The 25,189-nt window shown below is 48.7% G+C and overlaps 1 protein-coding gene and 1 long non-coding RNA gene across 4 annotated transcripts in view; one reads left to right on the top strand and one right to left on the bottom strand.

The window, feature by feature from the left end:
* LOC144152972 (uncharacterized) overlaps positions 1-25,189 on the bottom strand; it is a 225,594-nt gene that overhangs the window by 121,272 nt on the left and 79,133 nt on the right. The window lies entirely within an intron of this gene.
* The window catches only part of LOC144151753 (protein Wnt-7b-like), a 118,334-nt gene that overhangs the window by 62,859 nt on the left and 30,286 nt on the right, over positions 1-25,189 (top strand). For all 3 annotated transcript variants that reach the window (XM_077682877.1, XM_077682878.1, XM_077682879.1), the window contains exon 2: positions 20,144-20,364. In XM_077682877.1, the coding sequence (XP_077539003.1) occupies positions 20,144-20,364 (221 nt within the window). The remainder of the gene's footprint in view (positions 1-20,143; positions 20,365-25,189) is intronic.

The following is a 25,189-nucleotide window of genomic DNA, read 5'->3' as shown; positions in this document are numbered from 1 at the left end:
CCAGACCCTAAAGGAAGAAACAAATTATCCCTGCGCATTGGCTCCCATTCAGAACCCCACACGAAGGTAGCAAATAATACTCTGTGTAGAGCCTGGACTTTCGCCCGCGTACCTGAAGCACATCAACAAGCTCTGCTACCAAGAAGACATTGCAGACTTGCGCACGGGCAAATACAGAAAGTTCTCGCCCCATCCATGCATGCGAGGCGCGCTTGACATGCATGAGTGCTGAAGAACAGTGTGGCCCTGAGTTCCTTCTTTTGTGCAAAGGCACGCCAAGGTACTCAAGCGGCGTGTTGCCCAAATTAATACCTGCAAATTTGGAAGGTTTGCTTCCCCACTGGCCAAACAAAAACCCCTTAGTTTTCTCCATATTCATGGTCGCTCCAGACACGTCACAAAACTCCTTAGTCAATATAAAGGCTTCGTGAACACTACGCTTGTCAGCACAAAGATAGGCGATGTCATCAGCATACCCAATAACTTTAACTTCACATGATGCTAACGAAAAACCACGTACCCTTAGGCTCTGTTGTAAGCTAAGGCAAAGATGTTCTATGCAGAGTGCAAACAGTAGAGGCGATAGAGGACAGCCCTGTCTAACAGACGACCTGATCTGAACTGGCTTCAAGAGAACGCGATTGACGACAAGTTGTGTAGTACAATTCTTGTAGCAGACTGAATGTCTCGATACAGCCCATCACCCACATTAGCCGCTTTGAGACACCCGATCATGAGACACCCGATCAAATGCTTTTGCAAAGTAAATTTGAATAAGGGCCACCTGTTCAACCGAATCAGACGCGCATCCCAATATAGAACGAGTAATATGTATATTCGGTTGAATACTTCTGCTCCGAATACCGCACGTTTGGCCAGGCCAAACTAAACTAGAAATCACCTGTTGAAGGCGGGTAGACAAAACTTTTGCAAATATTTTATAGTCAACATTGCAGAGGGAGATTGGCCGATGGCCCTCTACAGATCTCAGCTTGTGTTCATCCGCAGTTTTGGGTATTAGTCTGTGAAAAGGTTGGTGGCAAAACACCGTGATCGTATGCGACTATGAATATGTCCAAGAGGACTGGAGTAATGATATAAGAAAACTTCTGGTAAAATTCCCCGCTCAGTCCATCCGGTCCAGTGGTCGTCGTGGCCGAAACAGTTGGGATTTTTTACTTCGACTCTGACTCGGGTTTCATAGGAGAAAGCCTCGCGTTTTAACCAGCGTTTTCTTAGGAAAGGGGCTTTGATTTCTTGTCGTTCGGCGTTCGCTGACTTTTCCCTCACGGAGTGCATCTGGTGCTTAAACTTGTGTGACTATACCGTATTTACTCGCGTAGTGATCGCACTTCTTTTCCAGAAAATATGATGTAAATTTAGGGGTGCGATCATTACGCGAGGTAAATTTTTCGCGAAAAAAGTTTGAGCGCAGAAAACGCAAGTTGCAAGTCAGAATGTTTACGATAAGTCTCATGAACATAATCAACATAACAAATAAAAACATAACAACTCCACCGACCACCGAATGACGACCGAGTGACGCAAAATGCAGTGTTTTCATTACGCAACGTGCCGGAATTACGGAATTACGGAACGCGCTGGAACGATATTGCCTCGAGGTGAGAACTGGTCGACCAATAAGTGGCTGCTGCTGTCAGAGTGTGAGACATCAAGACACGGCTGCCGACGCAGCAAGCCGAGCGCGCTTTTTATATCTCGTGAGTACATTATGTGCATCTAGTGAGAATTTCTTCCGCACCAATAATGAACTCATGCTTGCGGATATTGCTAATATCATCAAGTCCGTGGCAATAACGTAGCCATGTCCGCTTTGAAAGAGGAGGAAACTAAGGTAAGCACGACCATCGTCATCGAATTCGGCACACATACGACATATGGCTGCGGCAAGTTCAGGGTGCGATCATTACGTGGGAAATAAAAAAAGTCGTATTTTGACGACAAACTATAGGGGTGCGATCATTACGCGAATGCGATCATTATGCGAGTAAATACGGTAGTTCCCTCTCGCACTTGGCTATTTACGATAACAGAATCTGAAGACTGCGTGATTGAAATACCGTCTCACACAGCAAGATGCAGCGATGCAGCCGTATATCCAAATCAACCAGCACAAATCGTCTTTGTTGTTAACAGCTCTGACTGTACGCACATCAAGTGAAGCCTTAGACATGGTAAAAAAGCGCACTAAAACGAGGACACAAGAAAAAGGCGGTGACACGGGACGAGCGCTAGCCGCAGAGAAAGTTGCGAATGCCCTGGGTGCCACGACCAGCCAAGGCTTCATCACAATACTGACTGACTCGCAAACAGCATATTGATGTCATCGGCGGGGACGCATCACTACACTGAGCGTTCGTTAAACCATTGCGGAGTTACCTGAGCTGCATTGTCTGGCTTCGTGAGGATGAGCCCCTCGACGGTAATGAAGTGGCTCACGCAGCTACCCGCGCGTACTGTCTTGATCACAGTTAGGGTGAACACGGGAGCGCGTGTCATTCCGCGCTGAAGCCGCCTGTCGGCGCTCCGGGTAACTTCGCACGCGCATCACATAGCCTCGTTGCAGACGAACTGCGCATGCGTGTGAAGTTACACAGAACGCCGACAGGCGACTTCCGCGCACGGAATGACACGCGCTCCCGTGTTCACCCTAACTGTGATCAAGATAATACATACTCCGGGCCATTACTCGACCAGGAACGCTCTCCGCTGCTATCAAAACGGGCCCGCTATTTGATCAACACGTCGCGCAAGATTACAGGCTTCGCAAAAGAAAATTCCAACCCCCTCACCCCCGGTTAATCAGACAAGAAGGCACAACTCTGAGGCTATTACACACAAATTCCGGCCACTGCAGCATCCTCTTATATGCAACCTACCGCACTCGGTATTCTTCGCTTTGCAATTTCTGTAGCAGTCTCGGCACCCTGTACCACTAAGTATGGGAGTGCCAACAAATTCCAAACCTGCCTCCCACCCCGCCATCCACCCTTCCCTCTTATGAGTAGTGGATAGCTCGTCTGGCCGATCCGGACCTTGAACACCAGCATTACTTAGCATGCTTGGACGGCCAGTAGCAGCCTGGGTATCCCGGAATACGGATGCCCTGCACCGGGCGAGTGCCCTGATATCAGCACTTTGTCACACAAATATTTGTTTATTCTCTCTGTTTGTCTCTGTTGCCATCGGAATACGCGCATACCACCACAAATGTCGTGGTTCTCACACTAGCGCACGCTGTGATGCTTTCTTCTGCCGAAGTGCGCCCCGAGGCCACAAGGAAATGACACAAGCCGTACACAAGAAGCAGGCCCGTCTTTCTTTCTTTCTTTCTTTCTTTCTTTCTTTCTTTCTTTCTTTCTTTTTCGCACTCATGATCTGGCACTAATGCTGCTCGGATCGGGGCCAATTGGTACAGATCTCCGAAGCTTAGAATACGCGCTCCCGCTCCGCCACGATCACGCATGCAGAGCCCGTACCCTTAGCGAGTTGGCACGTCGCGATATGAGTCGAAGCCGCCGACGCAGCCGCCCAAATCGGCCGATATCCAGGCTTCCGACGAACGCGGGAAACGTATCCCACACTCCGTGGACGAGCAGCGGAGGCCGCATTTGCCGCGTCGTTGAATCGATACCGTGGCGAACGTGCGACGCTTCTCTGATGACCCCGGCGTCGACAGCACTCGCGCCACCGCACTTACGATTGCGCGATTGTGCTCGCGTTTCCCGCCCGCATTAGGCCCGACCTCCGAGAGACGTTGGTACGTCAGTGCGCGTTTGACTTTGCGGTAGAGGCCACGTCGAACAGAGATGCACTGGTTAGTATGGGTGAGGTGCGCACGTCGAGCTGGCAGATGCCAGATTACGAGTCGACGAAGAACGTTGTCTTCGACTGGCTAACCTAAATTTAACCATAGGGCACAGTGGGATCATCCCGTGGTAATCTTAAGATTTTCTTGTAGATTTTTGTTTGGCTTTTGTGGGTTTTTTGCATCTTGGTATGTTAATTCTCGTTTGGAGTTGAAATCAGGTTTAGGTCAGGCCTTTTTTTTTTCTCGGGTATATGAAAGAGGGGGTGACAGCAATAGATAGGGGTGCGAGAGAGAGATCGTTAGGGGGAAAGTCACATGCCAATTTTTCGGGGCCATTTAGCCATACAAGACTTACCGCCGTAATCTGAATTACTTCTCCACTCGAGCCTCCGCTCGAGGGCATCGTTAAAAGCAATTCGATTTTCGCATGTAAAGGCATTGGGGCTTCCTCCACTCAACCGAGTCGAGGAAACACGTGGAGTGGAGGGCCGACCGAGAATACGGCCATTAATCCCTCCAGATTTGAGTGATGTGTATAGTCGGGGCCTTGAAAAAGCTGCGATATATATAGGGAATTAAACGTCGTGACTTGGTGACCAGTCAACACTAGTAATTTGTTTGGTGAAACTTTTCATTTTCCTTGACAAGCACTGATAGTTATAAAGGTATATTGCTTCCACGAAATATTCCACCAATCAGCGCTGTTATAAAATTTGGCTAGACCAATGGTTGCTGAGTTAGCACGTGTTCATGAAAGTAAAGCCTGATACATTGGCGAAGGCGTCCCCGTACCCAGCTACGTCGCCTCCGTCATGTAGTGGTAGCGTGGTGGATGAGCGGCGAACAGGAGAGCTGCATGTGGGTGACGACAAAGAGCCGAGGGCAAAACTTAACTGCATTACTGCATGGCGAGAGGTGAACAGGGACAATACAGGAACAGCATGGAGCCGACGGGGAGATCGGCGCCCTCAGTTCAGCCCCAAATGTCGACCGATACGAATCACCAAGACGGTAAAATTTATACACAGAAGCGGTAACAGTTCCGCTGCTTCAAGGTCTTTGCACATGGCCCGAACAAAGTACAGACTCACAAGAACACCCTTTCCCGGTCCCGTTATAACCGGCGCACGTTGAGTAAGAGAAAGGGGGAAATGAGAGACCTCCGTAGGCGGCGTCCCCTCGCAGAGCCTCCTCTCAACACATCCACGCTAGAACCAGTTTGTTCCGGATTTTGCAACTGCCGCGGGCCTGAACCGTCCCCAGCAAGTGCTGCAGACACGCTTCGGCGTGTCGTAGCTTTTTGAGGAGGGCAGCTTTACCGCAAAGCACAGGAAGCAGCCCCGCACTACACCAAACTTGCAGCACGCGCGCCCAGTGTAGCGACGCGCTAAATCGTAACAAGTCCTATATTTTCGCCGTTTGCTTATTAAATTTGTTCCTCATCCTTCTTCGCAACCTCGTATTTTCGACCCCTCACGTATTATTCGAAAGGTGAGAATAAACAAAATCATGACTGCGAAAACAAAATTTAAGAGAGCAACCATCACTTTGTAAATGATTACCTGCACTCTTGCTAGTAGCATACGGTAGTTATGTAACGGGGGTCGTTGCCCCTATACAGGACCACGGCACTTTAGAGGTAGCCATTACTCCCCCTCCGATGTTCATGTAATGTACCAATGCTCAAGTAAGTAGAAGTAACGAATAACTGCTACTACATGAAACCCATTTACGTTAGTGGTCAAGTAAGGGAAACTGATAACTGCTGTCACACAAGAGGTGTTGCGCATGCTTGCTTAGCAAATGTGGCGTCTCAACGCATGGTGGACTTGGGATGACCATTCCGATTGGTAAGGTAAGATCTGCGCTAGCTTGCCGTACCCGCCATAGCTCGTAGGCGTTCCGTCTGGCAGCAGGATGAACGAGGTGATTTTTTAGCCTGCCAGTTGAGTATGAGGGGACAAATCGGGGACGGGCACGTTGTTTGTGGTACGTGATCTGAGCAGGGGCATAGCTGCCAGGTCCTCTTAGCGATTATCACGCGATTACCGTTGTATCAAACACAATATGTTGAATAAAGTCTACGCACCTTTATGGCTGTGTAAGAAAATTCGCAGCATAATAATACCAAGGATTAAGCTACTTTTTTTATGTCTTCTTGGTTTACAAAATAGAGCTCCATGTATTTTACCGCAGAATGTGATAGATGTCTGACTTCTCCAACACATATTTTCGTACGCACGTGTTCGAAGAAGTTTCTGAACTTTATCCCCCATATCTACTCCCTAAGTACGGCGTAGCGGATAAAGCCAAAGAGAAAGTACCGTGGGGAAGTAATGCTGTACATGTTTATTACAGGTCATGCTCATAACTCCTAGCATATACTCTCTTGAGAAGGGTATTTTCAAGAACATCAGTGAGCCGGCATGAATGTTTGGTCGATACAATAATGCTGGAGACCGGAAGGGCGCACATTACAGGTATATCCATGAAGAAAAAGATGCAGTATTTTTACAGACAGTTGAAACATTTCCCGAATGCTATTATTCTTCGTTGTTCATGTGTGGTTACCATTGTATTGCCATAAAGTGAACAGGAAATTTCTGGGCAGGTGCGTTGGGTGCGGGACACCTTCGTTTGCCCATATACAGTCGACTACCGTTAATGCGAAGTCAACGGGGACCACAAAATCTTGGAGTTAACCGAACTTCCAATCAAACAAAAGGCACAATAGCAGCGTTGTTATTAGTCCGCAACACCTCCACCCTTTTTATTCTATTACAGTATACTAGAAAGTAGAGGTGTGTCGTGCGGGGGAAAACCAATGGAGAGCGCGTGTCCCTTTAGCGATGAAGAGAGAGAGAGAGAAAGAGCAACTTTAATGGGTCTCCTGCAGTAACCCCTATCATCCCACCCTCTAGGCGGGTTCTTGGGGCGACGTGGCCGGACGCCTTCTTAGCGGGGAGAGCCGCTCGCGGCGGGCTTCAGCGTACTCGGGTTAACCCTTTCTGCTTCCATCCCGTCTGGTCGCTGCTTCTCGAGCGCCGCTAGGATCTGCTGGATGGCCGTTTTGCGATGAAAAAAATTGTATGGAGCGCAGGCGCATCCCCAGAGAACTCTTGTTGCACCCAGCGCCACCTATAAGTTTTTAATCAAGCTAAGTGGTTATTTTACGGGTTTTTTAAGACTGTATATTATGAAATAAAGAAATAGGACTGTTTATAGTAATAAATAAGGATTAATTTAACAAGCAAAACTTTTGAAACTAACTGGTAAGCAGCGGCCGCCAGCGGCGCTGCTTACAACAGGAAGTCCGCAGCAAAAATTTTAATCACAAAAGGGACCCTCTATTCGGCCCAGAGAGAGAGAGAGAGAGAGAGAGAGAGAGAGAGAGAGAGAGAGAGAGAGAGAGAGAGAGAGAGAGAGAGAGAGATAACCCTTTATTTCACCAAGGGTTAGCGCAGCTTGGTGGCCGAAGACCGTAGAGCTTCGGCGACTGTGGCTGCCCGACTCGCGAGCGACTTCTGGAGATCCAGGCTTGAGCATCCCAGCGCTGTTTCCCACTGGTGGAGGGATGCGATGAGAAGGGGTCAGATTTGCAGGCCCACATATGATGATGTAATTTGGCCCGTCCTCCGAACTGTTGACAAAGTGTTGTGGGATACGGAGAGGGGTGAATGTGATTAATTACGGTTAACAAGGGAAGGATTCCATTTGAAGCGGACTCCAAAGGCGTTCCTCTTGGGTGGGCGGGAGGGTATTCCGGCGGGAGAGGCGGTAATGTGCCGTGATTTCTCTGTAGGTGAGTAGGCTATCACGGGCTGATCTGGCTCCATGGGAGGCAGTACTGGCATCACAGGCCCGGGAGACGAGAGATCGGGCTGCGGTGTGTGCCACTTCATTACCTCCCTGTGTGGGCAGGGAACCAGAAAAATTATACAGGATCAGTAGCTGGTTTTTGATTCAGAATTTGGTGGCCCGGAGGCGAGATCTGGCCTCTGGCGTACTTTAGAACGGCCGTTTTTGAATCTGAGAACATGAATCGGGGTGTTGGCCTATGTGTGAGTGCAAGTGCTATCGCCGCCTCTTCCGCCACTCCAGGGTGCCGGATTCGGGTGGTGAGGGCCGTGAATGGGGAGTGAATCGGGTGAGTGAATGACTGCCAAGGCAAAAGCGTCCACGCGAAGATACTCCGCTGCCAACATACAGCGTGTCTCGATCAATGGGGTATTTTTCTATTAATGCACGAGCTCGTTGCGCCCTTCTTATTGATATTTGGGGTGGATGTTTCGAGGAACGGGCCGAATAATGATGTTGTAATGAAACCGTTGGGCAGGCCTCCGAAAACAAGAGGCAGCAGCGGCGACAGATAAAAAAGCTGTTTTGTAACAGAGAAAGGAAGAACATGAAGACTAAAAAAACTGGCTCATAGCGTATAGGAAAAAGCGCTGAAGACGAGAAAGAGGAGAAGGATGCTGCCGCCGGAATGTGTGCTCAGCCCTTCTGAGCTCCATAGAAAACTCAAATCGATTCCCGCTCTGATTAGATTCTTTTACGCTTAAACTCACTTGATTGATTTGAGGTCTTGCCAGTGCTTTTTTCTTTTCTTTTTTTATTTTAAATCTTGGATTTTACTTTCAAAAAGTATTGCCAACCTCTCGCAATTTACTATTTATGGGAGCCTGTAAATAAATAACATCGTTTTTCATACCCCTCATGCTTGGCCGGTCCCCTGCTTGGGTATGTGCAATTCACCGAGGAACAACAACAACAACATCATCATCACAATCATCATCATCATCACAATCATAATCATCATCATCATCATAATCATCGCCATCGTCATCGTCGTCGTCGTCGTAATTCCGCTCTCCGTCGGACGCCCGATTCGAGGGACGGGAACACTGCGGTAGTCGACCGGATTGTCAGTGCAAAAGGCCAACGCCACTGCCAGTCATCAAGTCCAGCCCGTGCAAAGGAAGCATCGACGCAGTCCGTGTCTGCACGTCCGGTGCGGCTTCAGCACCGTCGCGGTCGCCGGCTGCTGATATTCCCCCGCAGATGCGCTGCCTGCTCTGGGTGGCTAGCCGCTGCCGTCACCCGCCAAGTGTGTGCCCTTCCGCAAGGAACTGTGAGACTATTTTTCTTTCCTGCCCCTTCCTTGAGTTCGCTGCGAAATAAACCGTTTTGACGCATTTCACCCATGTTCCGTCTCGCGACACCCCGAAGGTCCAAAGATCCTGCCGATAACATCACAGATGTTCTCTCTCGTCGCGGTTTCGATGAGTGATTTTGCCTCGGGCTCCTGCAGGTAGCCAATGCGTGGGCTGTCAAGGAGGGCTCTGCCAGCTGCACTGCGTGTCACGCGGCCAAGTTGCCTTCGATAAGCTCTGTGGCCGTATTGTGTACGCCTGTGCTCTCCAGTCTTGCAGTGGAAGCTCCTGGGGGTATTTGTAGGACGGTTGCCTCGAACGACACATTTCTCTCTTCTAGTACACTGTAATTCCGTTCAGAATGTCTACTTCGAGTGTGCGACACGGGTTGCCATCGTAGTTGAGACTTCAAAGACTGAAGCGCCCCCCGCAAAAAAATGTTCACGTGGCGCTGTGCACAAAAAGGATAAAAAAAGGTTGAGAACCCCAAAAGAAAGAGATGCATACGCTGACGTGAGTCTGAACTGGCCTGCCACGTTATCAACTGTGCGCTGCCTGAGTTGCGATAGAGCGGACATCAGTGTAGAACAAGGCGCTGCTATTGCGCTTAAAATTTTTGAATTTCATCGAGAAAGGATGGTCACCTCGATGCTTTTTATTCGAAATAACTTTCGATTACCTGGTTAATCGGCTATAGCTTCGTATTACCGAGCAATGTCTTCCGTTAGATTGCATATAAAATTCCTGGGACCAGCAAATCGCTTCCACATAACCGAAAATTCTAATTAGGCGGCTTCGAATAATCAGAGGCGACTGGATTGTCCCAACAGGGGTATCGTCTTTGATTAGTGCGAAAGTACTATGAGCCTACCGCTGCCGATTTCGCGGAAACCCGCTCATTAGTGAAGCACCATTTGTTAAGCGTCATTTGTGAAAACTTCCATTCTTTTCCGGTTTTTAAGCCACCTGCGCATACGTAGATGCGAAGCAAAGGTAAGAGACGACGCGGGTATGCCACACGACCTTTTAGGCCTATCGTCACGATTTGAGACCTAACGTTGTCAACCGGTATAATTATCTTGACGTACAATCAGCATGACGTTATTTGACACTTCATTAGGCTCAACGTTAAGGTTACCTAATGTTAAGCCTAAACATAGGACGTTAGGCCCAACGTCACGCTAGCATGTCAGTTGCAGTGTGATCGACAAATGCTTCAAATTCTGCACTTCGTATTTATTTAGGCTTTCAATGAAATCAGGGAAACCGCCCATATGAACGCAAGTATTCTATCGATATCTTTGTTCAATAGTCAGAGTTTATCGAAAATTTACACACTTCGAGACGCTTTCTATATCGCGGACCCCTCCCCCCTCCCCCCCCCCCCCCCCGCTTTCCTCAACAACAACAACCAAAAAAAAAACATTCAAGACGGTAGGGGCAGAACACGCCCATTGCGACGTTCTCGAAGGTAAAAATCAGCGGGTATGGATACTGTTCTCACTGCTAAAGTTTTAACTTTTGGTATCTAGGATGGCCAGACGCACAAAAGTAAAACGGGGAGAACTCGGTGAGAAGACGCGCAAAGTGTGCATTCGAAAGCGTTGTGAACTGCCTTTTCTGTCGGCAGGGTGATCTGCTTTAGATTTTCCACACAACCGAATGGTCTGCACAGACGATTTAATTCACAAAATTATTGCAGCACACGACGGCTTCACAAAGCGGAACTCAAACCCCCTACCTTCCGAGCGTTCTCGACAGATCACACCGCCATATTCAAGTCTCGCTTCAATGCGCACTTGCCGTGTATGTATGTATTTATTGTTCTTTAGGAAGATAGGAAGGTCCACCAGCAGGCGTTAATTGGACACCGGAACGCCTGCTAGTGTAGGGTAGGAAGGCTGGGGAGGAAAGAATACACTGGGGATAGGGTAGAGGAGGGTTTGCCGTGTACATTCAAAAGCGGCTTTAGAGGCTCTGTGACAGACATTGCTGCTACTTGCGCACTTTAAAGAGTGACCCTCCCCCTCTCCTTCCATTCTGCTCATATGCAATGGGGACGTGAGAGCGCAGGGAAATGCTATGAAAGTGTTGGGGCGGCGGCTTTAACAAGATCTTAGAGAAACAGCAACAGTGAAACATCTGCTGCGGCAAGCTTAACCAGTCCTGCATGTGATGCGTCGTATAGTATTTCTAATCGCTACGAGTACTGCAGCAATACGAGATCGCAGTTACGTGACGCGCTACTAATTTCCAGGTTCTACTATATCAACTCAACCGTCAATCAATACTCGCAACTAGATACCTTCATTCGAAAAGCCACAAAACCAGCCCTGGGCAATCCAAGAAAGCGCAACTCTCCTCGAGCAAATCAAACGAACAACACCAAAGATGAACTTCGAAAACTACACAAGCGCAAGACAGAAATATATAAGGCTGCAGAGCATTTCGTGTGGACGTCACATCGCCGCTTCACTCGGGTACCACCCTGAAAATGACCTCCTACCGGATATCACTTCATCACACCCGAAGCTGCAGAGCTGATTACTATTGCACGCATCCATACATACATCATCCATCAGCTAAATGATTCCTGCAAGCAACGAATGATCATCTATACAACCATAAATATAGTCAAGGCAATCCCATCTGCACTTTCTACACGCCTGCCAGCCATCAGTGAGATTGCAATCTGCGGTGGCTGTGACTGATTACCGCAACTTACCTAGCTGAAATCACGCCGCACCAAAAATGGACCCATGTTAAGAAGAATTAATAGCGATCGCTATAGTCTGCACATACCAGCAGACGTGTTCTCTACACAGACGGCAAACATGTGCAAATCTTCAGACTGGGTGGCTTCCGCAAACACTCGTGCAAGTAAAATAACAACTCAAGTGCAGCACGAAATGCAATAACTCTAAGTAATGCGTGCACAATATGGTTCACTTAACACGTTCCACTCAGACACTGTCCGAGGTAAAAAAGAATACATAAACGTATCAGTTCTGGTAAAAAACTGGATAAATAAGTTAGAATGTAAGTGCCGAGTTGGTCTGGTTGGAAGAAAAGATAAGTACGGGGATGGGTCTATCGAAAGTTTGCGGTTCAGCAACAACAAAAAAAGAAAATCAAGTCGCAAACTATGCCTGCGTGGTTCAGGCGTCTGGGTGCTTTTGTCAGACATTAGCTAAGGCGGGGAATCGGTCGCTGAATATCTGGAGTAGAAAAATCAAACTGCCTTCCTTTGTATTCGCTTTTATGTGCCGGTCCCATACGACACTGGCGTATTCCATTTCAGGCTTTATATATGGTAAAAAAACGCATGAGCTTTACATTTGAGGTAACATTGCGCAATTTATGCCTCAGGTTTTCGAAGAGCGGCTGAGCAGATGTTTTATATGAGCAGGTTTCAAGACAGGATATTAGTAATCATTGATCCTATGTATTTCTAGCTTGCTACCACTCTTAAAGAATGAGTTTATAATTTGTATGCATGTTTTAATGGTCCTTCCTCACGGGTAAGCTGCACATAGACGCATTTATCGGTATTTAGGATCATTCCCTACATACTACACCATTTAGAAATGTTTGCATGGTCAAGTTCAGTTTGATCGCCAGGACAGTTAATTTCCCGGAATATACTAGAGTGTGAAGACGGGCTAGTTGGTTCATACTGATTGAAAAAAAAAACAGCTCTAAGGAACTAAACAGACGACGAGAAAGAAACAAACACGAGCGCTTTCCTTCATGCCATGTACTCCCCCCTCTATCGCTACCTGTTTTTTCTGTCTCCAACCTGGCACTCTGTATTGCATGATATGGGATTGTCAGACCATCCCATCCCTTAACCCCAATCCTCACTCAACGTGCGAGCAGTGGGCGGGTCACCTGGCCAGCACAGACCTTGTAGCGACATCATCGCCATCGTCATCATCAGCACCACTATCATCATCCGCATCATTTCACTACGATCATCATCAGTGGACTGGACTCGCACGTGAGAAGTTCCACGCGACACAGTGGGAACGTGACTAAGCAGCTGGGCAGCCCCTCGTTCTGGCCGGGCCTACGCGACCAACAATAAATGTGGGAAGCCACATCCGCTTCACGCCTGCTTCCTACAACCTCTCAATCCAGCGTATCCTGGTGGAGAGGGCCAGGGAACCCAGAGCGAACTAGGGCTATCCAGACTAGAGGAGGCCCCCCGTCGGGTGGACGCGCAACCATCAGCGCCTAAAGCTCGTCCTAATAAAGTCTTGACTCACTCACTCAGTCAGTCACTCGCCGTATTGGTATTTGGCGAGAGAGGATTGAGTATGGGAGGACGGGAATGGCGCTGGGGTGGCCTAAGACGCGAAGTGCCCGGAATGCCAACAATATACTACTTACGAAGAGCAGAAAGACACGGGACGAGCGCTCGTCCCGCGTCTTTCCGCTCCCCGCCCCGTTCCCTACGCTGTTAAATCACGATTCCAAATCAACTGGCTCAAAAGTTCCCTTTTGCTGCAGTGAAAATGCGCCTTGCCCCCAAATTTGTAGTTAGGGCGGGTGCTAAAGGCTAGTCACACGATAAAGCTAGTCTGATCTGGGAACTGACATTTCGGCAGGGTGTCCCTGAGACCCTTACGGTCCCACAGAAAGTAAGAGTGATGCATAAAAAGGCTTTCGTATTGGTACATGGCGCATCGGGCTCTTCTTGTTGGCGGTACCGGTATTTGGGAAGACAATGCAGTCTTGTTTCGACGCTGACATTTCTCATGGAACAACTCGCGTCTTCAGGTGTTGAAGCGTGAGAAACAAAGTCTGCTGCACTCAAAGCATAGTTCATAAAGATGATGAACTAATTCTGCTTAGTTAAATATCTTTTTCAGTACGCCTTGAGCGTGCAACACACAAATTATCCCTGGCAATGCCCCCAAGTGAGCACGTGCTACACTTCAAGGGCATCATCGCTGTCGTCGTCATTAGAGCACCTGGATAGAGTTGGCTCCACCGCAAGGCGTTTCGGCGTACGCCACCACCGGCGGTGCATGTCAGCGTATACAAGCTTCGCTGAAAAAAATTAAAGCAGTACACAGCTTGACAAACAAAGCGTGAAACTAGAAACTCAAGTTCTCAAGACCAGTGAGTCACGATTGTTAACGCGTTCATTAATTGTGTAGGGTGTGTAGCGTGGACTTAAGAGGCATTAAGCGTTCCACTCGCCATGTGGCCTATTTCTGCGGTGTATTGCAGCGTGCCAGCGGGACCGAATTCTCTAAAACGACGGCCGTCATATTGAAGTGACGCGGTGTTGGCGTGCGAATGCATGTGTTCCTCGGTTCGGGAGCCCTGCGGGTGGCCGAGGAACAGCAGAAAACAGAAAGCGCGCTCTCCTCTCATCAAGGCTCTGCTGCAGGTTCCAAACAACGCGCAAAGCGACGTTAACTGTGATAGACCGTCCGGCCGTCCGTCCGTCCGCCCGTCTGTCCGTCTTTCCGTTGTCCGTCCGTTCATCTGTCCGTCCGTCAAATCAGTAAAAAATGCTGCTGGTAAGTGTGATCTTTACCGGATCACTGACTTGCTGGCAATTTGGGGATCGCTGGTTCCCCACCAGCGCTTTTCGATCAGCGACCGAAGCGTGGGTCGTCCGTTAGTCACAGTTGGGTAACGTGGCCCATGATAGAACCCCGACCAGAAACTTGCTACCCCTTACGCAGTGGTTCTGAACCATGGAGTGCGCCTGGGACCCTTTTTGTGCTTGCGAAAGTAACTGGGGAACCCCCACAACGAACTAAGTTGATCTATGCCATCGTGTCGAAACATTTCCGCTTGCAGCGCAAATGTTTCGACACGATGACACGTCCCCCATACACCTACCTATTCGATGCCCACCTCTTGTGTCTGGCCTCTTGTGTTTATGCTGATGCGTGTATAATTGCCAAACGTTTTGCCTTCGCGGCTATAGGTTGTCTAAAGCCGCATTATGTTTCCCTTTGGGTGTGTCTCGCCTATTTGCACACCTGGCATGTTGTGCAAAATTCCATGTTAAAATGTGGTCAATGCTGAGAAGTTAACGCGTATGCAATGCAGCGAAGCCATACTGCTGCGTTGGCGGCTTGTTTTGGCCAAGAAGGGCAGAAGAGTTGGTTGGCAAATGTGGAGGAATTTCCCTGGAGGGCTTCTCGGAACCATAAAATTTCTTCGCGGAGGTCCCTATGGGGTCCCGATGGGGACCCCATGGTCTGCATGGGGTCTGCATGGGGACCCCATGCAGACCCCATTTGAGAGCCCCTGCCCTAAGGAACTATTGACCCATTGATAAACCACTTGTATCCTACCGGTGGGTCCCCATGGGGCCATGTGATACTAGGTTGTATGACGTAGTCCTGGCGGAGGGGAAAGCAGCTGAAAAGTGGAGGTGGGTGGAGAACTAAGAGGAGCAGAGGGATAGTGGGACAGAGATGGAGGAAAAGAAAGGAGGGGAAGTATGTGAGGGGGTGAAGAAGAAAAATTGGGGAATGCGGGAGAGGGTGAGGGTAATGGGAGGCGGGAGAGAGTACGGGAAGTCAAATTACAAAGCGCCGTTGATATAAGTATCACTCAGTGCACATGTACACAGGGCTTTGTTTGTGGGTTCACATTACCCAGCCGTTCTGGAACGGTGTGTGAACTTTCACGCCTGTTTAACGCGCGCTGAACGTTAGTCTGGATCAGACTGTGCTGACTGCGAGTAAGAATGAGGCAGAGCTTTCAGTCACGCCACTGATACATGCTGGCCTTTGCTACGCTGGGGAAAGTAATGGTGCACCATGATGTATTCGGAGATTCCAAATTGAGCACATGTCTGGCGCAGTCTAGGCCCTGACCCACAATGCTGAAAAAAGATCTATATTGAACAACTTCCACTTTAGGTTGGAGTGATGCACCGTTAGAAGACGTAAGGTGAAGTACAATGGTGTATGAGCTTCCAGAAACGCAACACAGAGGAGATGGTTTGATATCGGGATAATGGCGAGGCCAAGCACCTTTCTTTTAAGCCTACAGTGCGAATCATCGCCTTCCGCCATCTTGGCCCTGCTCATTGCTATCCATTGACTGGACTATTAAATGCGACAGTGTTTCCCTGTAGGCTCAGCGAGGACACCCACCTGTCCGCCTATAACGCGTCACACCTTCGCCGCCTAGGAAAATACGATAAGTAAAATGCCCTTAAGGCTTTTCGTTTCTCCATAAGAACGCTTATATTAAAAATATAGCCACGTGCTTAACGCGCACGAGAGCTGATGGGGTATAGTCTGGTCGGCAGCAGCTATCAGCCAAACCGTGTTCGTGTCGTCAGCCTTTGTAGTCCTCATGAACGCCCAGCCGCGAAGACTACGACAGGTTATCCGTGATAGCATAGTTAGGAAGGCAAGGAACAAGTTCTCTTTAAAAATCCCCGGCCATCTCCACTAGCGTGAAACCTGGGGTGAGGCAAAACATGCAGTGTATAAGTGTATTCAAAGATTGTAAGTCTCTCTCTTGCCAGACGGCGGGAGCTGATTGGGCGCCGGAGAAGCGCCGGTAGGAGGAGCAATCGCGCGCTTGCTGAAGCGGTGGCGCCCTCTCTTGCGTTGAACAGGATTTAAGCAATTAAATGAGACACATACTGACCGTAAGTTGTCTTCATCTCACACGCCGCAGCTTGCTAAGAAGTATGCTTTACAGGAGAAAATCTGGCGTTTGAAACCAATTTTGGGACCGAATTTAACGAATTTCTGGTGTTAATGCAATTCAATCCTGATTATTCTTGCATTTTAAATTAGTTTAAATCCTGTTAGTTTATTTTGAACTGGCTTTATCCTTTATACACTTGTTTTTTTACCATCGCTTGACTACTTGATTTACCGTGACAACAGGAGACGATGATGACAGGAGACGCCAACAGCCCGAGTCCCTAATGTGCTTCGCCCCTAATAAAACATTTTCCCAGTTTTCTTGAACAGCAGTTGCGTGGTGACAATATCTTCTCAGCTATGCACTAGTGCTGAATAGCGAAGTTTTGAAGGGACTCCGTGTACAAGGCTAAAGAGATACAGGCGGTCTTAAACAGGTGTAGAATATGAGGCGCTAGGTTCTTCATTCTTTGATATCAGGCTGCTTATCATGGTACCGTGACAACACAGCAAGAGACATACAGGACTGACGACATAGTACGACGTTAAAACAGCACGCGGTAGAAGACCACACAACAAAACAGCGAAACGTCAAAACATCACGCGACAAAACAGGGATACGTCAAAACAGCCTGCGGCAAGACAGCATGCCGCAGGGGCAATGGCCTATATGCAGTTGCATCATGGCGGCCGTCTTGTGTGGGAGCAGTCTGACTTGATTTTAAACCAACCGGGAAAACCGCTTCTACTCATTAGCAGTGACTCTAGCTTGTCAGTGAGGGGCAGTGGTTTGTCCGGTCGGGTTAAAATCAAAACCAGCTGTTCCTTCTTGTAAGAGAGCAGTCTGATTTGATTTTTACGAAACCGGCAAAATTACTTCCGCTCACTGACAAGCCAGAATCGCTGTTAATCATTGATAGTGCATACGTTCAAAATGTAAATGATTGCCCCGTAAGGCGATTCATACAAGCGTGCTGTACTAATGCTGTGCTGTTTTGCCGCCACCTCAGTGCTACTTACGGTTACATCAGCTCTTAAGGAGGCATTTAATAAAAGGTCATAGTGTCTTAAAAATATATATGACAGTTTTATTGCGTATTAAAAATTGTCTTCACAGCAATAAGCTTTAATAGACTGTTTATAGGGCGCCTGTGAAAAGTGCTCAAAGGGACCCTGCAACACTTTTTTCACCTTTGTTCGAAATCATAAATACCCGCAGCGCGTAGTCAACCAACTCATCCAGTACTTAGATTATGGGGTTTCAAAGTACCTCAGCCGAAAATTGCTGTTTTATTCCCATCACATAATATAGAAGCTTGCGCAAAAGATCTTTCTCTCTTTCGCGGTCTTGACGTTGTTTGGCCGCTGTAATTACGTCATTACCGCTGTATAGCCACTATTGGCTGGCTTTCCCGCCTAGCAACAAACACATTTTGTAGCCACTTCGAAAATAAAGTCATAAAAACAAAGCAGGAACGAAAGGCGAATCTACGGCGACGAGCAAATCACGCTGTAGCACTCCGTGCTGGCGATAACTATAGCTTTCGCAGTGCTTCCAGACGCGAAGGAAAGAGGGGGAGCGTGAATGTATAAAATTGAGAAAAGTTTTCCAGTGTGTTGTATTGTTAGCAGATACATGACGCTGCCCTGCTTGACGAACACTAAGATCTTGTGGTCACCAGAGCGTAATGGCCCGATGAAATGAAATTTCAGAGTGTGGAGAGTTTTTAGCAGAGAACGAAGCAAACTTTTTTATAACTAAGTCTTCGGGACAAGAAGCTGGCATGGTTATAAGAGGTAATTCGTTAAAAAGCGGAATGATCTGCTCTCCTTGCACTGCGTCAGGGACCAAAAAGAAAATTCCATTAAAGCGAGACTCCAAAATTTTTTTCCAGGCACTAAAGTCCACTTGTCTGCTTAAGTGCTTTGAAGGCCAAAGCCCAGAGTGCTAGTGTGACAGGTACCTTTTATATGCACGTCCAACCGTCGACACAGTAGCCACGCTATTTTACATCTTTAATCCGAAATAATCCACCTTATTAATATTAATCTATCTTAATCCCACCTCACTAACCATTGCTATCAATCCCTACTCAATCAATAGTCCACTTAATACCATCTTAACCTATCTTAATCCATCCTAATCCACTTCACTAATCAGTACTATAACTCACTAAGCAAGCAATAATTGACTTTGGTAATCATTAAGTATCCCTTATACTTATGGTCTGTGTCTGGTTTTCCTGGGGTTTTTCCACCATTTGTGTCGACGCGGGGTCATTCAACGGGACCTTTCAACGAGCCATACAAAACTTTTGCCTAGATAAAGGGACTACGTTACAAGGACAGTTTACTGTACGTTTTCAACCAATAAAATGTCACTGAATATTTGGTAGCATCACGTAGAAAGATTGGTAGCAGCAGCCAGCGGCATTCAACCTTAATGTTGAATGCCGCAGGGTTCCCTGATAACCTGTTGTCGAGTGCATGTGAGAATCTTGTGAAACGGGTGAGGTCGGGGGGCCGCTACAAGGACGAAATTTGAAAATGAAAGATGGCGGGGGTGCCCTACGTGCGTAACTTTCGCACTGTTTAAAAAAAGTGGAAAAACGCTTTGAGGTCGATGTTGTGTTTAGTGCCTCCGGTAAGTGTTTACTCGGCTGTCAAAGAAGGGCTATGTCAGCCTTAGGGTACGGCTGTTGTCCTATTCAACCCACTCATAAGTATACGTGGCTTGCCGCATTAAGGTGGTCTACACGGTATGCCGATGAGATGCAAATGTTTTTATATCGGTCGAACAAAACGCTGTCTGGCCTATATAAGTATACGCGAGCGTGAAGGGTCCTTGAACACCGATAAGCTTTCACACCTATCCGCGCATTTTTTGTCGTGCCAGTACCAACCTCAGTTCAATAAAACTTCATTTTCATTTGCACACCGGGACCAAAAGACGCGTGAAGTTGTATAGGCTGCTCATATTGCAAAAATGTGCGACAAGTGTATCAGTTCGCCCTCTGTATCTGTGTCTAACCTTGAAATTGATTATGGGACGTTACTTAAACGATGGTTTCGCTCGGGTGGGGCTGAAGTACTGCCGTGTCGTATTTTGTTTGTGTTATCTATTTTCTTCGTGTACATAATTTTGCGTTTGTCAATCAAGACCTCAGTTGATAGCAGCACGCCGTCATGATGTAATTGCTCCTCCCGTTGTCGTTGTTTCTTTCGCGCTTAGTTTCATCATGCACGTGGCTTCTCCTCCTGATGACTGATTTGTTTGTAGGGTTTAACGCGCCGACGCTGCAGAGGCGATGATGCGCGCCGTAGTGGAGGGTTACTCCGGATTAATTTTGACCACCTGGGGATTTTTAACGTGCGCCGAAATCTCGAACACACGGGCATTTTTGCTTTTCGCCTCCACCAGAAAAGCAGCAGCCGCGGTCGGGAATCGAACCCGCGTCCTTGTGCTTAGCAGCAGAATTCTTCTCCTGATGACCTGGTGGTTTTCGTTCGCTTCGCAGGCTGAGCGCAGCCCTGGCACCCGCGCTGATCTGCCAGCGGATCCGCGGCCTCACAGCTGCTCAGCGCCGCTTCTGCGCCACGCGGCCCGACGTCATGGTGGCCATCGGAGAAGGAGCTCTTTTGGGACTAGCCGAGTGCCGACGCCAATTCCGACACCGCCGCTGGAACTGCTCCGACACGGGGGCCTACGAGTCCGGCTTTGGCCAGCTGTTCACTGTGGGTATGTATATGGTTCGGGCTCACGTCGCAGTCTGGGGAGCAAGCTCTTGCCCTTCTTAGGAATTTGTGATGTTTTGTTGAGTCCCAAACCGAGATTTACTGCATCGTCGTGCCTTCACACGCGTCCGGTAAAACCTTGCTATATCAAATTCTTCAGGACAGGCAAGTGACTTTGTTATAAGCGGTGCAACGTTAAAAGTCGAAATAATGGCCCTTTATGCACTCTGCAGGGATCACAAAAAACTTCGAGTAAAGCAAATATTCTAACAAAGCGATTTTGTTATAACGAACGTTCTGTATAAGCATAGACGCAGAGAATATGTATGTATAGGAGCAGAGAAAGAAACGACATCACGTAACCCATTTCCTTATATATTCGTTCCAGTTTGAATACCCTCGATGAAGCATATTTATAAGTACGAAGCAGATTTAAAGTATGGAGCATATTTGGTGTCCAATTTTTCTTGTAGACTCTCCCCTCACATCACTCATCTTTCAAAGGCAACCTTTCACGGCACGCGGAATCGAGAAAAGCGAGTAAGCGAGCGTATCTGACGACCTCATTTCCAAAACCTGTTTTTATCGACGTATATCATTCCCCGCGCCAACTTCAAGCAATGCCGGTACTGATCTAGAAAAAGAAGTGAGGAGAGAAAGCTTGAATGAATACTAAAGAGCGTAGCCCCACAAACTTATCTAGATGTTCTCTTCAGTGCACTACGACGATGTTTCATACGAGGACAGCGAGAAAACGCGTACCGAGTCACTTCAAAATGAAACGCGCCGCGAAGAACCTTAACACTGATTTACGTGACAAAGCCGCAGTACTAGTGCCACCCACGTCGCCTTCGCGGTGGTTGCAAATAAACATGAGTGTTGGTCATTCCAAAATGCGGAAGGACGACTGAAAGAAAATGCCGTCTCTTAACAGGTTACGCACTGTCTTTCCATTGTACAAACCCAGACAGACCGGATAGGGGTGGTAGGTGGGAAGAAAGGGGGGGCGGGGGATGGTTAGTAGTGGAATAATGTGGCTTTGCCCAGCCACTTAACTACCCCCGATACCGCGGCGCCACTATCAGGTTCGTTTCGTTTCGCCGAAATCTGCGTGGAACAGGAGCTGGAGAGAAGTGAAAAAGGACTCAGCCAACGCGATCGTATAAGCAGACGGTTTAGTTGTCTGAACCACACTGTCACGAACGGGTCGTTCGTTGGTAGGGAACAGGGCGGCGGTATCAAAGCGAATTCAGCTAGTTAGGGCACTGCAATGACAGCGGTAAATGTGCTCGCCGTCTTCACGGCGAACGACGCTGCGTTAATGGGTGTACGAGATCAGGGGTCAGCCGCGGAGGAGGATTGCCTGCGCGGGGCGCCAGCGTTTAAATGTGGTTTTGCCTAGCCTTTTGACTGCCAGCGGTACTTCGGCCTCACTGTCACATTTTCTTCACTGCAGAACGTTCCGCCTGGACGGGATATTAGGAAGAAGGGAAAAAGACCGAGGAACAGTGAGCCTTATCGTATAAATAAATCCGCTTAGTTCTCGTAACTATACACGCGAACAGGTTACGGGGAGGGAGGAGGGCGAGATCTACACAGAGCGGGCGGCGGTAGTGGTTAGCGCAGCAGTGACAGCGCTAAATCTTCCCGACTGCCTGAATCGCGACAAATGCGACTTTAATGGGTGTACGCGAGATCAGGGGTCAGCCAAGCTCGGCGGGAGATGTGGCTGCGGCTGGCGCCAGCGAACATGGGTATAGCCTACGCTGCACTCGCGTCTCGAATAACAACAGCCCCTACCACCCACGTCTGGGCCGTAACGCTCAAAAACCAGAGCGGCTCTCCTGCCGCACCGTCAAGCTGCGCCGGGCGTTCATTACGAGCGTCTTCCCTTAACCGCGCGGCGCCGGCAAGGCGCCTAGCGTTGGCGAAGTTGTGTGCGCGTTCCACCCCTTCGTTTACAACACCCTATAGTTTGGAAGGCCTGCAGCTCTTCTCGTTCGCCCCCAAGAGCTGACCTGAACTCCAGAGTTAATAAACCGCCTTCCTTCCAGCTCTCTTTACTTCGCCCCTCCTGACAACGACCGCAGATTGCGGCGTTTCACAGCGGACACGCCTGGGGTGTTAAAGAAGCCAGTTTTCCTCATCACCGAGGCGTTGTTGTTGCTTGCCTCGTCCGGGCGAGCATCTATCAAAGCAAGCGTGCCCAAGTCGTCGTCCCACCGAAGGGGATACGAACGCGCCCGTGGACTCCGCCGTGCATGCGTGAACGCCAATTGCAGCGCGGCGCACATGAAAAAACGCGGAGTGGGAGGAGGCGTGGTGCATCCCAGTTCAGCCCTTGCGTTCCACTTTGCCTCGTGGCGCATAAATACCTCGTTTAAGGGGTAAGGTAAACAGACGAGCCTTCCCGTCTTACGCGGAGTCTTCTGCGTGAGTCACGTCCATCTGGCGCCGCCGACGCGTCACAACAAGGAAATGCTAGTCTGCGAGCCTGCTGCTCCGCAAGCAATCGCGATGTCGGGTGGAAAAATTGCCCTAACTTGAGGGGCGCGACGTTTGCACGCGGAAGGGGCCGTCATCTCTCACTCTGGATAAACGCTCGCCTCGGGGACGGCCCTCGGGGCACGCAACGCACGTCCCCAAGATTACGCCTTTCGAGGCGGCTGATAACCGTAGCTCCGGTACTGTTTGTAGAGAGGTTATTAGTTCAGATAGCTAATCACCTCCCTGTATGTTTCGGAAAGGTGACAATTCCTTGTTAAAACACCTTGAGCACGTAAACAGCGTTGTATTAACCTTTCTCGTTACAGCAGAATTATTTCCGAAAAATTATGTATAATGATGCCACAGAAACGATTTTCTCTGGAAAGGTGTGCTTTTGTGATGCCCGTTGCTGTCTGTAACCGGGGCTCGGACTTTGTCAAGTGAATTAATTTCACTTTTTTCCGAGCCCCCCGCTTGTCGGAAATAAAGTTCTTTTTTCTTCTAAAAAGAACAACGCACGCGAGTACGTGTAATCGAAAGTGAGTGTTGACACTGAATGATAATTGCAGTCCACGTTAAAGGCATAATTAATCCGGAGCCCTCTACTACGCCGCGCCTAATCGCCTGTGTAGCGTGGGCGCGTCAAACCTGATAATCAATCAATAAATAAATAATTGCAGTCAATTACGCTCACTGCCTGTGACTGAAGCTTTTATCTGAGAAAGGTGGACAAAAACAACTTTGTGTGGAAAAGGGGTTATGAGGGAGGGAATTACGGGTATTGCTTCGACTTCAAGCATGTTATTTCCTCTCGACTTCTGACTCATTCGGCTTATATTTTTTTCTTTCACTTCACTCACGATCATCGTCATTGTTAGAGAAAGTTGGCTTTCCTGCAGTGCGTTTACGATGCGACGTACGCCATCGGTAAGAAAACGCATTGCAGGACAGCCAACTTTCTCTAACAATGATTATGATCATGGGTGAAGGGGCAAAGAAAAACGCTTCCCGTGGTAGGAGTCGAACCCGGGTCCTTAGCGTTACGAAGCCAACGTCTATCCGATTGCGCTATTTCGACACGGTCGAGCGGTTAAGACTTGGAGACGGGTGCATGGACGTACAAAAATAAGAAATCACGCACCCCTCCGTTTAACGATGACGGGGGTTGAACGCGAAGCTTTCTTCGTGCGAAATCAAATAGCGAGAGGTCAAAGTCAAAGCCGCAGCGATCAAAAGACCAAACTGTGTGCGAGTCAAAGTCAAAGCTCAACGAGTCGAAGTCCAAACTGAGACGACGGCAAAGAAATCCCTCGCGAGAAAGCTCCGCGTTCAACCACCGTCGTTGTCAGACGGAGGGGTGCACGATTTTTATTTCGTAGTGTAGACGTGTCGTGGGGGCTAATGCGTTGGGATTTGACTCCAGCAACGAACCGTTCGAATGGCTTGTTGAGGTGGCTTGCGATACGTTGTCCGATACTGGCCATGGTGCAAGGGGTTACTCCGTAAGGAGTAATCCTTGCCTATTGAGGCCTCGTTTCAAGTACACTTGATCTTCGGTTTCTCTAATCATGGTAACCATGGGAGGGTGTGCCGTTGCATGTTCGAGAGCTACCTTTTTTGTGCGCTTCGTAGGCCCGCTATCGCACGCAAAGTGGCGCTGTAGAGCACCTGAACGGGTCTGTTGCTAGTCTTATTCAGCTTATAGACAGATGAGGGAGGATACAAGCAAATGGAAAGACAGGATGGTTGGCTCCACATGCGAGAAGATCAATAGCGATGAAACGGGGCGTGGAACGGGCTAGCTTTCTGACCCCCACCTCCGCATTTTGGTCTCTTCGATTTGTAATTTTGTACTGCTCAGAATTGCTCCAGAGCAGTTACACATTTTATTTTTGCCGGTGACTTTTTAAATGCAGAGCATTTCTTTAACTCGCGATGTTATGCGTCCGTAACTCGGCGTCCGCAGCCAGCCCCCGCTCCTCCTCGCTCTCAACAACAGGTGCGGGCGCGCATGCGCGTGCTTCGGTGCTGAAAGAGGCGTTGCAGCAGCAGGTGGTACCTCCTCTCCCTCTAATAACGCCTCGAGATTCGCGATCGCTGCGCCGCCTGCCGCCGCTTCTCCGCGGCGTTTGCGGGATTAGCGCTACGTGGCTGATAGGTGGTCATGCAGTGTTTTGGTTCTCTTCGCTTCTCTTTGCCTTTCCGCGCACTAAACAACTTGTTATGGTGACATCTATAAGCTAACTGCACGTTTAGGGCACTTAAAAAAAACAGCTGCGTCTTGGTAGAGCGCTCTAACGCCAACAAGAGCTACCCGGGGAGGCGGTACCTGCGCGCTTCTT

The sequence above is a fragment of the Haemaphysalis longicornis genome, unplaced genomic scaffold, assembly GCF_048455015.1.
Source record: "Haemaphysalis longicornis isolate Haplotype H1 unplaced genomic scaffold, Haemaphysalis longicornis Haplotype H1 scaffold_9, whole genome shotgun sequence".
NCBI classification, from domain to species: Eukaryota; Metazoa; Arthropoda; class Arachnida; order Ixodida; family Ixodidae; genus Haemaphysalis; species Haemaphysalis longicornis.
This window is presented reverse-complemented; position numbering and strand designations above follow the sequence as displayed.